We start from the raw sequence: 13248 nt of genomic DNA on the forward strand, positions 1-13248 counted from the left end.
CTGAATATTGGAAACCTTAACAGACAAAAGAAAGGACTTATTTATGGTGTTCCCACCTGGTGATGGCCACCTACCTGGGTGGCTTTTGAAGATTAGACAAAATCATGGAGAACAAGGCTGTTGGTGGTCACTGACCCTGATTCCTGTGTTCTCCCTCTGCTTTGGAGACAGTAAACGAAAACCAGTTGCTGGGAATCCCAAGCGGAGAGAATTGTGTTGTGCTCATTTCCCAAGTGTGAGTTTCCAAGAGACATCTCCTTGGCCACTCTTGAGAACAGGATGCTGAACTAGATGGGCACCTTTGGCCTGATCCAGGAACCAGCATCATCTCACATTCTGAATGTGACATTTTGGGGGATGCAGTGCCTCTTGTGCAGCTTCTTGCAACAAGCCAGTATGCTCCCAACTCAAGAGAGCTGCTTCAGAAGTCAGGGAGAGTAGTGTGACAGGTTACCAACCTCCTTTGTGACCAGCCTCCTTGCCCACATCCCAGTCCAGTGGTACGCAGTGGCTTATGTTGGGGAGGGGAAATAAATATATATTGTGTTCTTGCACAGTGCATTTTCCTGTGCAGTGTACAAGCTAGTGTGTTGTGTGGTTTGAGTGCTGGACTAGGACCTTGGGAGGCCAGGGTTTGAATCTCCTCTGAAGCTCCCTAGGCGACATTGAACCACTCACTGCCTCTCAACCCTAACCCACCTCACAGGGTTGTTGTGGGGATTGAGGAGGGGGGGTAACCATGTCCTTGAGCTCTCTGAAGGAAAGGTGAGATGTAAATGCAATGCAATGCAACCAATCAATAAAACCACTCAGTGTTTATCAGGGACCACTTGAGGTGAAGAGGAACAAAACATTTTCAAGGTGAGCACAGCACAAGGTTCATCTGCCATGTGGACCTTAGCAATTTACCCTGCCCACTTACATACCAGTAAAATAAGCAGGTGGTGTCAGAAGGCTAGGCTTCACTTTATGCATTTTTTTTAAAAAAAATAAGTCAACTGCATCATACGGAGTCAGGTCTTTGGTCCATGTAGCTCAGTATTGACAACACTGGCTCTCCAGGGTTTGGATTAGTGAGTAGGGAGACAGTCCAAGTTCTGATCTGGAGGTGCCATTGGATTTGAACCTGGGACCTTCTGTATGCAAAGCAGATGCTCTGCCTCAGATCTGCCTTTTTGTTTACAGTTTTCTAAAACTAGATACCTGCATTTGTTTATAAGCCAAGGTTAACTCATTTAAAACTGGACCATTTTAAAAATAATTGCAAGTGTGAGTTGGGGATTTTGGGGAGAGCAGTGCACGGACGGGAACAACCTGTCCTCAGGCAGCTTTTCCTCATACAGGCTGAAAAACCTGCAGGGATTTCCCTCGGATCTTGTTCTTTGAAAGAGAAAAGGGTACTTGTGGATGAAGCACAGCTTCCAAACCTCCCCACCCACCTTACTCTGCAAATGTTTGACCTTCTTTGAATCGCAGCCCTGTCCCTCTGGCCTGAGTAGAGCAGCCTTCCTGTCAGCAATGTCTTTCATGCAGCAAGTTTTGATAGGCTATGCTCTTATCTTCACTGTTGGAGGTAGTATGCTCCAAAATCCCCACTGCTGGAAACTACAGGGAGGGAAAGGTTGCTGTTGGATCAGGTCCTGCTGACAGGCTTCCCATCTGGTTGGCAACTCTGCCGGATTAGATGGGCCACCAACCTGATCCAGCAGCGCTGTCCTTAGGTTCTTCAACCTCGAGTCTCCAGAGGTGGCTGTTCCCAGCCAGCTTAGCTAGTGGTCATCTTGGACACTCAAGGTTGAAGAACACCAGAATAGACTATGTAAGAGCCCTGCATGAAAACTTGCAGCAGTGTGGCCATTGAGGATTAGTGCCCTTCCTGAGCTCCCGATGAGAAGCGGTTATTCAATGGTCAGTACATGAGGCTACTCTCAATTAAGCAGGGGCTTTCCTCTCTGGGCATGTTGCTCAGAGCCGTTCCCAACCCACTGGAGATTTGCCCTGCTCTTCTTGCATGGAGCTCCAGAACTTGGGTTGAATGAAAGGTCTACCTTGTTAGACCTTCCCTACCTTGTTAGGAAAGAGGCACAGCTCAGGAGTAGGTCCAACTGCCTTGCATGCAGGAGGTTCCATTTGCCATGTGTCCAGTTAAGAAGGATCAAGTAGTACGCAATAAGGAGGACCCTGCAGAACTACTGTCAGGAAGCGGAGAAAAATCCTAGCTGGACAAAGAAGTCTGCCTTAGGATGCCAACTTCTGAAATACTGACATGCACAACTGCTGGAAGGATTGCCCCAGTTGCCAGGAGGGGCTTAATCTGAGTGTGTGGTTCCTACAACTTACTACTATTTGTAACAGACAAACCCCCAGATGAAAAACAACTCTTGAGTCGAGAATTGCAAAACCAGCTTTAATACTGTGTGACTGCTTTGGCAAAATGAGGTGTAGCAGGTGATGAAAATAGCCTGGGAATGCCCCACCTCTCTGCCCCCAACCCAATCTTCTTTGAACCCTGGCTAAAGGAGAGCAGCAGTGATGATGCAGAGGTGGGGGGTTGCTGGCTTTTTTTCCCCAGTGGGAGGGCTCGCCATCCTTTAACCTCTGCCTGGCTAGCAAATCAGGTAGTTGCAGTGAAAGCAGTGCCATTTTACCTTTTCTCTGTTGTGTTTAAAAGGCCCAGGAACACTCCCAATGCAGAAAGGAAGGGGCAGGAAATAGGTGGCCCCCCCTGGCCTGCATGAGTTGCTGCTGCTGCTGCTGCAAACCTTTTCCTCCAAAGCACTAGCCAGGGCGGTGGAAACCAGCATGAAGTGCTGGCTAGAAACAGCAGGGAGAATTCAAAAGATGCAGACCAATGTGCATGAACTCTTGTCCCGCCTGCCGATGAATCCTGGGCCACAAATTTCCCTGGACTACACAGTATGGATACAAAGTGCTTCCAGGATGTAGAAAGCATGTCAAATAATATAATATTTGGGTTTAGCATCTTTTATTTTTGCTTTCCTTTCTTTCTGGTGTAGGTTAGGGTGATAAAGAGCAGGAGGTGTTGGGAGGGCAAAAGGAAAAAGGGCCTGGCCAGACAAGGAAAAGGCACACAGGCCCCCCAATTCTGCAATATTTTGACCCCCAGAATGGGGCCCAGCAGGGGAGTCTTAGTGCCTACTCAATCATCCCTAGGCTGCTGAGGCCTGGTTAATCACAACCAGAGGCATATTCAACAGAGGATCTGCAGTGGGCAAATTGTGTGATATCAGAGGCCATCCTGTCCACAGGGACTGTGCCTGGAGGACATTATGTGGGCTAGCAGTAGGGAGAAAAAGGCCACGGCTGGTGGGGCATCTGGCAACGGGAAAATCGGAGGAGCCCAGTGTGAGGGCTTGACAGAGTGATGGTGATCTGACTTGGCAGGCCCACAGCCGCGGCCCCCCCTCTCCCCACCAGGCGTGCTGTGCTGTAACCAAGTTGTGAACACCCCTGCCCTCCGGTCCTGAGACCCTTAGCAGGCTGAGCACCGGTCACTCTTCTCTTGTATCCCTGAGTTCCGCCGGAGAATGTCTTTGAGGGAGCCGTCCTGCTCCGTCAGCAGCTGGTTGATTTCGTTCTGCTTGTACTCGGAGAGCTTGTGGCCCAGGAAGGAGCCCTTCTTCGATGAAGGGTTGTGGCTCTTGGATGCGCGTCGGGCGCAGGCCCTCACCAGCAGGAACACCACCTCCGTCAGGTTGAGGACGATGCAGATGCCCGAGGTGGCCAGCATGAAGACAGTGAAGACGGTCTTCTCGGTAGGGCGCGAGATGAAGCAGTCGACCGTGTTGGGGCAGGGGTACACGTCGCACTTGACCAGGCGGATCATCTGGTACCCTGGGTAGATCATGTAGAAGATGTACATGAAGGTGCCTTCAAAGACGATGCGGAAGATCACGCTGCAGATGTACGTCCACCACAGGGACCCAGAGATGCGCATCTTGTGCTTCTTCACCTCCTCCAGGTGCTTGGGGTCTCCGTGGCCCGTCATGACCAGGAGCTTCTTCTCCTGGTGCTGCTGGTATGCCACATGCATGGCCACCAGCAAGGCTGGCGTGGTCACTAGGATGAGCTGTAGGGCCCACAGGCGGATGTGGGATATGGGGAAGTAGTAGTCGTAGCAGACGTTCTTGCAGCCAGGCTGCTGCGTGTTGCAGGTGAAGGACGACTGCTCATCCCCCCAGACGCTCTCCGCGGCCACGACCAGCACCATGATGCGGAAGATGAACACCACAGAGAGCCAGATGCGGCCAATGGCGGTGGAGTGGCGGTTCACACCAATCACCAGGGCATAGAAGCCTTCCCACTTCATTCTTCCGCACTCCTGCAAGGGAACAGCAGAGCCGGGTCAGAACAGGATGTAGGCAGGTGCAGGTTCCTCCTCCACAACCACCACCACCGTGCTGCTGGTAGGGATACAGGTGGATGCATAACACGAGTTATGCCATAGAGGTCTATCTAGTTCAGTATTGTCTACACAGGCTGGTAGCAGCTCTGCAGGGTTTTAGGAAGAGGACATTCCCAGCTCTACTTGGAGATGCAGGGGATGGAACCTGGGGCCTCCTGTGTACAAGGGAAACGCTTTCCTACTGAGCTACAGCACTTGCCAGAAGGACTGAGAGTGTAGGCATCGCAGATTCTCCTAAGTAATATTTTTCAGAGAAAGGCCCATTTCCCTACCTCCGTTCTGCTAAGCAAGGCAGGCGTGTATCGACTGCTCCAAAGCCGTGCTGTTGCCAGACTTCTGAAATCAAGAGTCAATGCTCCTCTGCCCACCTTTATTGTTCTATTTTAGGGCCTCCTTTAGTTCAGCTTTTACCTGCAAGCACTGTGGCCAAAAAAAGCCACATTTTAACAATGGGCGGAGCTGCAGTGCCTGACACCCAGTTTGCACAATCCCTGTTTTCAAAAGAAAGACGTGTTGAGTTTAGCACCTGGCCTTGGGTCTGATGGGAATTGCTCTGACTTGCACAGTCCAATGCCTTGAAAAACAAGTGAGAAAAAGGTAATGGTGCTACTCAACAATTTTTACTCAGCATAGACCCATTGGAAGGAATGAGCATGACTGAGGTCCATTATTTTAAACAGGTCTACTCTGACCAAAACGTAGCTGAATGCCACCCCTAGGATCATCCAAGGGAATGCCAAGTTGCAATCCAGACACATCACAACATTTCCAACACTGTTTCAACACATCCAGTTCTAGAAGGGAACAGGGGCAATGCCAGTTCTGGCTGAGACTTCTTGTACAGGAACACGGAGGCTCAAGAAACAAGTCTTTAAACAGAGGGGCTTCTCTGGGCAACAGGCAGTCACAGAGGAGACCACTTTCAAGGGCTTCCTCTCTGCTGCTGCTGCAAGGCAGTCTTCACCAACTTGGATCTCTCCAGTCTTGGGCCATGCTGGGCAGGGCTGATGGGAACTGCAGGCCAAAACAGCTGGAGAGATCTTTCCCCTGCCCGCTTTTCTTGGGGGCTACATTCCCTGGGAAGGCAGCAGAATCTTTCAGGGGCTGCATGGTGGCCATGAATGGGGCCAAAGGCAAACTGTTCATAGGGGAACAGTTAGGGCCAGAGGTGCCAGCTTGCAAGGGCAATGGGGTGGGGGGGCGGTGTCACATGTAAGCATCGTGCCTTCCTCCCTGAGCTGGGCAGAAGCTTCCCAGGCTTTGGGAAGGAGGCGCCAGTGGAACATTGAGGGGACTAGCCTACTCCACTGCCAGCATGGCACTGGGCAAAGCCCAAGCTAAAATCAGATGGGGCCTTTAATTTCTGCCAGTCCATTTCCCCCTGCTCACACCCTGTATGAAAGCTGAGGGCTGCCCCAATTCTAGATAGTAAATGAAAACGTTCGCTCTGAAACCCACAGGTGTGTCTTCATAGTCTCCTGCTTTTTAGCCATGGATCTTTTCTCAAGGGAGCAGCACAGCCTAATGATGTCTGTCTATTCTCCCTCCCTCCCTCCCTGCTTCCCTGACCACCTCCCACTGTTCCTATGAGAGGCACATGACATGCAGCAGAGCAGAGCGTTTGATGGGGAGGTCCTGAATTCCATTGGGGGCAAAGCTTTGCTGCTTGCTTGCTAGCTGGCTCTCTCACTTACTTGCAAAGATGAGGTGCAAAACAAACAATGAAGGTTTTCCAGGCATAGCGTGGGACCAGAGATGCATGGCATCTCCTTTCCTGATGTCCACAGCACTTTCTGTTCTGTCACAGTGCAAGCCAGCCCAAAATAGGCCTTTCAACATGATGGTTTGGAGAGCGACAGAAGCGTTGGTCAAACATTACATTCAACGAGGGTTTAATTAATGTAAATGTGAACGCTGCTTAGGGAGTCAGATCATTTGTCCATCTAGCTCAGTATCACCTGCACTGACTGGCAGCAGCTCTCTGGGATTTTGGACCATGGTCCACCTAGAGATATCAAAGGTTGAACTTGGGACCTTTTGCATGTAAAGGGGATGCCTCCCATTGAGCCACAGTTTTTCTAAGAGCCATAGCTTAGAGGAAGAGCACCTGGTGTGCATCCAGTAGGTTCCAACTTCAGCTTTTGGTACCTCCAGGCAGGGCTTGGAAAGACTGCCCTGTTTGAAATGCTGGGCAGCCGCTGACGGTCAGTTTCAACAATACTGAGCTGGATGGGCCAATGGTCTGACTCCACAGAGGGCAGCTTCCTTTTCTGCCTCTGCATATGAACAGCTGAGCTGTAAAGCCAAACAGTTACTCACATGGAGCATTAAAGTCTCTGAACACCAGTGGAGCTGCACAAAACAACACAGGTAAGCTCATCCATGCACACATTTGTACACGTGGCAAAGGCAGGTTGTACCTGTGTTTGAACAAGCCTACAGCCAGAAAAAGAGGCAGCACTGCAGATGCCCAAATGCCTTTCAAGCAAAAAAAAAAGGGGGTTCTCTTTCTGTCAGAGACAGGATGAGTTCCAGGAGGTGAAGAGGTGCAAGTATCACCCAAGAGGCACAATGATCACCCAGCCTGCCCCAGAGGCAAACTCCGTGTGAGCTAACAAGGGCCCGGTTCAGAAGTCACCACAGCCCCAAACTCACCAGGTGGACAACTAGGCTCTCTGGAGCTCAGGCGTTCAGCAGTTATCCAGAGATTGCTGTAGTGAGCAACCTTGCAAGGTTAAGGATTGTTAAGGAATAATACAGCTATAAACAAAGCATTTTGATTTTTTAAAAATTCCTGGGAAAGAGCTTTTCCAGCTTCTGGGCATCTCTTCACACCCATTTAGGTTTAAGTCTTATCTAGAAGCAGCTGCCATTACGCACTTCTTCTGATGCTACAGCCACTGACGCTTCAAAATGGGAAGGAGAGCTGCAGAAGAGTGGGTTGGGGTACCGGCTTTTTAGATTGAATCCGTGCCCTTTGCTTGCTTCTGGAAAAATAGACAGTCCTTCCCATCCCACCACTGAGGACTGCCACCGCCACCCTAGTCTAGACTTCTACCCACCAAGTCATTCCTGCTTCTACAAAGATCTGGGTCAGGGGAGGTTTCATAGCCGGGACTTTACCTTGCCGCAGGTCCTTCCCAAGGCAGCCGCAGGCTCCCTCTGCAGGGTCAGGCCTCCCAGCAGACTGTGCCCAGCTCGGGGAAGTCATACGCTGCTTTATAAACTGCTTTGCATACAATGAGGCCTTTATCGGCCCCCAAACAACACACTTTAGAATTCAGACCAAGCGCCCGGACTTCCGCCCACCCTTGCCAAACAAAGTGTCTGTGTACGGCATTCCAGGCTGTTCTAACCAAGCACCAGCACCTGGTCCCAGGCTCTGCCAGGGGCCAGAGACCCCACACAGTGACCTCTCCCCTCTGGACATCAAAGGATAGAAGCTGGGGGTGCTAAACTTTGTGGAAGAAGGAGCCAGGAGTTTGACTGGAGGCGGCCGCTCTGCTCTCAGGCCAGTGCACACAGGCATGCCTTGGAAAGATCTGCAATGGCCCTGGAGGAAGGGGGTGGGGGTGGGAGAAGGAAGAGTTAAGGCTGCTAGTTGCTGCCCCCGGGGGTCAGAAGGGAGGATGCTCAACACGCCAGCTGCCTCAGCCATGACGCCTTTTGGCGTCAGCTGTACCATGTCCCACGAAAAGGGATGGTGATTTGCGTCTCCTTCCGGGGTGCAAAGTCAGTACCGGAATCCGGTGCCAAGCCTGGCAGAGCACAATGATGCCTTCAGTCCTTTGAGTTAGGAAACCGAACCCTGTTCCAGTGCATCCTTCCCTACACACCCACACACCACACCCGCCCACACACCCGCCCACACACTCACTGCCCTTCATGAGCTCAACAGACAGAGCTGCCTGCCTAGAGCACAGGAGGTAACTGCTGGGCAGAAGAGCTTTGCTGCGGAATAAGCTCACAGAGCATAAACCCGGTCCAAGAGAGATTCCTGCCACATGCATGAAGGGGTGAACGCAGGGAAAAAATCACAGGGACAGAAACTGGGGCAACTGCTGGCAGGTGCTGGGCTGGGGGCTGGGCATGGAGGCAGTGCCGGATTAAACCCTGTGGAGGCCCCTAGGCAGTCAAAATCCTGGGGGGGGGGGGTTTGAGCCTTGCTAATTATCTCCTAGTACATTTTTGCTCTTTCAAGATCAAATCAATATTGTTTTGCTCCATTGTGGGGCCCATAGACCAGCACCTACTCTGCCTATTGGTAATCAGGCACTGCATGAAGGACTTATCAAGCAACTCAAGGCAGCAAATGGATTCTGTGTCTGGAGTATTTGTGGGCTAAGACCTTTCAAATGCAGACCCGTAGGAAGAATGGTGGCTGAGGACAGCTCCCAAAGTTCATGCGATGCTACAAGGGGGCTGGAAGAACTGAGCACTGTCCCAACTGGATGGCAACTTGATCCCAGATCCCAATCCAGTACTTGCAGTGAAGGTGGGTGGGTGGAGGTGCAATGAAGCAATAACACAGTGATTTTTCTGTGGGAAGGTAACCATTAAACCAGTTCAAACATAGCTGGACAAGGGGCCATGGGTCTGGAAGGAGCAAAGGTCCTATTCAGGGCACCAGAAAGCTTTGGAGCGGAAGTGGCTCTTGCTTGAGAACCAAAGGTGAGTCATGTTGGGGATGGGAGTGAACATTAAAAAGTAAAACAAAATGCATACACTTTTCCACCAACGGAAACAGTCTCCTTAGAGCACAGCGCAGTTCATGGAATCATAGAATCTAGGAGTTGGAAGGGACCCAAGGGTCATCTAGTCCAACCCACTATGATGCAGGAATCTCAGCTAAAGCATCCATGACAGATGGCCACCCAACCTCTCTTTAAAAACCTCCAAGGAAGGACAGTCCTCCACCTCTTGTGGGAGACCGCTCCACCAAAGAACAGCTCTTTCTGACAGAAAGTTTTTACGAATGCTTAGTCGGAATATTTGTTTGTTATAAAACATTCACTTTGGGTGTTGGTATGTATCCCAATAAAACAAGGCAATTAGACAATGGAAAAATAAATACTGGTCAGCACATAAAGCAGATCTGGGAAAATGATCAAACGGCAGCACTAGTTGGTGGTCGAAGGAAAGGATGCCCCCAACCCGCATGAGAAGGCACAGATGGGGAATTTGTAGCCCTCTAGGTGGAACTGAACCACAACTATCTTCACTCCTGACTATGGAGAACACTGGCTGGAGTCTGAGGAACAAGAGGAGGCACAGCAGGAACAGCCTTCACCCATTTCTGCCACCATCTGAACACGCCCCCCCCCCCCGCCTTGCTGAAACTCGGTGAGGATGTTCTGCAAGGCGTTCTGCCACCTGTCTTCTGTGCCTCAGATGTGAGGAAGACAAGCAGCAACACCACACACCAGAAGCGTCTGAGTGGGCAGGGTGCTGCCTCTTGCTCTTCTGCCACCTGAGGCAGCTGCTTCATCCTGCCTCATGGGTGGGCCGGGTCTGAGGCACAGAGATTCCCCATCCCTGTGCTGTCTTTAGCAGCCAAGGAAAAGATTTAATGAAATAACAGACCAGGCAAATTTCCTGTGAGAGTTATGGAATTTGGGAGTTGCAACCAAGAAGACTATGCCCTGCATGTAAAGGGACACAGTTCAGTGGTTCAACATCTGCTTTGCATGCAGAAGAATCCAGGTTCAATCTGGGGGAGATCCCCTGTCTGAAATTCCAGTCAGTGTAGGCAGTACTGAGGCTTCTTATGTTCCTAATATAGTGCCAATAAATAGTTTGCTATGTTGCCATAGAAAGGAAGAGCCCCAGCTCAGTGGTAGAGCATCTGTTTGGAATGCAGAAGGGCCCATGTTCAAACCCCAGTATCTCCAGGTAGCATTGGGAATGTCCCCTACCTGAAATCCTAGAAAGCTGTTGCCAGGGAGTGTAGTCAGTTCTCAGCTAGGTGGACCAATGGTCTGACTCAGAATAAGGCAGCTTATTATGTTCCCAAATGGCCACACCAGCAACAGCGGTGGCAAAACCAGGGCAGATGTGTTTGGGTGCGGCATGCAAACCAAGATAGCAGCCGTTTGTCTCACTGTGAGCCAGAACAATCGCCATCCCTTGGCAGAGTTTACCTAGTGGGAGAGGACCAGGGTGGGCTGCATGGAGCTTGACGCCACAGGTCAGCATTGACGGCAATGCGCCTTGGCTGAGCTCTTTTGGGGGGTGGGGCCTGGCAGAGGTGGCAGAAGAGGGACAAGAACAGCCAGGACTGGACAGGGGTTTGCAAGAGAGAAGGGAGCACAAATCCAGCAGTGAGCCTGAGCCCAGCAAAGGGTGCTTTTGGAGGGGGTGGGGCTCTGTGTCAAAGGAGCATTAACCCACTGCTTGCAGGATAGGAAATGGCACCGTCCTCATCAATTGTGAGTTTATTTGTATGCAGCTTTCCTTTGTAAACACATGCTCAAAGTGGCGCATAACACAATACAGAACAAAATAGAGCAACATTTGAAGGTAATGAAAGGATAGTTAGAAAAAAAGAACACAATTTAAACAGTCGTACTATTGTTAATAAGGCAAGCAAGCAAACATCTCCTGTTAAATAAACATTGAAGCAATGCCTAGTAATATAACAAGAAACTTCCAAACAGCAGCAACAACTGCACATTTTATCCAAAACTAAATGCTGCCCAAGCAACATCCCATTGGAGCTTGCTCCAACTTAAAGCAGCCTTGGAACAGCCCCAGAGGATGCACCTGTTTTTGTCACAGCTTCCAGGTAGGGCATTCACATTCCCTAAGCAGCACAGGCATTGCTGTTGCCAGCTGATACCATGGCAGAGTTTACTGGCCACTTCAACATCATGGTAATATTTCAGCAGTTGCAGTCAGGAGGTTACGTGTGCATTTCTTGGGGTGGGGAAGACAGCTTCCTAAGTTCACGCATGCATTTCATGCGCCTGTGAATTGCACTTCTGGACAAAACATATTTTCACAAGGACAAGAGAGCAGAATCTTGAAGTTCACATTCACACTTAACTCTTTCTTATCATTTTCTCTCTACAGACCGCTAGGCAAAGAGGCCAGGAGCTAGGCAAAGCATAGTGGTGTTCTTTTCCTTTTTTAAAACCATTTTTATTAAAAATTGAGAAAAGAACAAAAAAGCAATATACAAAATTAACACCAAACAACAAGCATTTTTAAAACATATAAACTAAAAGAAAGAAAATATAGAAAAAGAAAGGAAAGAAAAGAAAAGAAAAAGAAAAGACATCCAATTCTCCATCTATTAACTTTCTAGACTTATGCAAATCCCTAGCTCCATAATAGCCTCTAACTCTTCTGCTTTCCATATACAAATCTTTTTTAGTCTTAAAACCCAGATATCACAAGCTCATTTTCTATTTTGCACACAAAGTCCCTAAGTGGTTTCCAATTATTCATAAATGTCAACAAATTTTCTCTTAATTTTCCTCTAATTAAGCACATCAACTTTGCCATCTCAGCCAAATCCACTAATTTCAATAACCATTGCTCCATAGAAGGTAATATATATGTCCTTGCATCCTTGTACAAATAACAATCTTGCCGCTGCAAAGCATAGTCATGTTCAACTTCCACAGCCCAGTTCCCATCACTGCTCGGCCTCCAAAGCGCATAAGCCCCAATAAGGGCTAGAAACTTGCACTTGGCTTTTAAACACAGACACACACTAAAGGAGGCTTTCTCAGCTTGCTGTAAAGTTTACACCCAATACTGATTTCTGCAGTGCTGCAGAAGGAACATTATGCTGGAACAGGAGAGGATTTCCTCCTTATCCAACAGCCAGCTCTGTTGCTTAATTTCTGGCACTAACTTTAAATGTGAGAAGTTCTGTTGAACGCTGAAAATTTCAGATACGAAATGGCATGAATCAGAAAACGTAGTGGAAAAACAAAGTTTTTGTTTGGGTTAGGGTGGGGGAGAAAGAGCATTTGGGTTGCAGGTGTCTGGATTTGACTATGCAACTTTGGGACTTGGACGTTTACAGTCTTCCATTTGCTCTGCATCAAGCAAGTTCCCGCTGCTGTTTTGCGAATGTTCCAGCCATTGCTTATGAAATAACTGTATTTTGATGTGTTCCACCCCCCCACCAAAAAACCCCAGCTTATATCTGAATTGAGAAAAAGTTGCATTTCAATGCATACATAGTCTTCCTCATTAAGTTTAGATTCTGGATGTTAAAGTCTGTAGGCACAAACTCCTAGGAACTCCACACACTGACAAAACCAAAGCATTGCCTAGCCCCACAGGATCTCTGCCAGCCTCGCCCCTTGCTAGCACACTTACCTGTAGCCAATCAGAGGACAGTCACCAGCATAACCTTTCTGCAAAAAGCTTCAGCCCAGCTACCCCAGCTGAGCTGTTTATACCTTGGGGCAGCCCCTCCCACTTCCCTCCCTCTTTCCATCTAGGGAAAACCAAAGGAAGGAGGAGAGACTCTTTTGCCCACCCTGACTTCGTCTCTTCTTTGCCGCCTCCTGCCCATATAAAGCACAAGAGGCACATAGCATAAGGATGTGTGGTTGGCACTGCCAGTTCAGCCCAGAGATTTCTGCAGGAGCAGTGCCCACTCATCTGGGTCAGATGCCTTGGGCAGATGCTCCCCACCCTGACTCTGCCAGACACAGTGGTGGCAGCAGCGGCAGAGTTTCATGGGCCAAATGCTCCCTTTCCCCCATGCAGGACCCAGAAGATGCCAGCTGTGAACAGAGCACTATGTGCCCACACCTCTCTGAGTTGGCAGCACCTGCTTCAAAACAGGAAGATGGACTCCT

General features: G+C 49.5%; 1 protein-coding gene across 2 annotated transcripts; it reads right to left on the reverse strand.

Annotated features, from left to right (window-relative positions):
* Positions 1-2393: 2393 nt before the first annotated feature.
* Positions 2394-12887, reverse strand: GJB1 (gap junction protein beta 1). Of its 2 annotated transcripts, none has more exons than XM_053374167.1 (2): positions 12761-12887; positions 2394-4342 (listed from the first exon to the last, which is right to left on the reverse strand). In XM_053374167.1, exon 2 carries the CDS (start codon positions 4328-4330, stop codon positions 3494-3496), a length of 837 nt encoding a protein of 278 aa, XP_053230142.1. In that variant the 5' UTR covers positions 4331-4342; positions 12761-12887; the 3' UTR covers positions 2394-3493. The 2 variants fall into 2 exon arrangements, with proteins under 2 accessions (XP_053230142.1, XP_053230143.1); XM_053374168.1 differs by lacking the exon at positions 12761-12887 and adding an exon at positions 7550-7622.
* Between the last annotated feature and the right edge of the window lie 361 nt (positions 12888-13248).

The sequence above is a fragment of the Podarcis raffonei genome, chromosome Z (assembly GCF_027172205.1).
Source record: "Podarcis raffonei isolate rPodRaf1 chromosome Z, rPodRaf1.pri, whole genome shotgun sequence".
NCBI classification, from domain to species: Eukaryota; Metazoa; Chordata; class Lepidosauria; order Squamata; family Lacertidae; genus Podarcis; species Podarcis raffonei.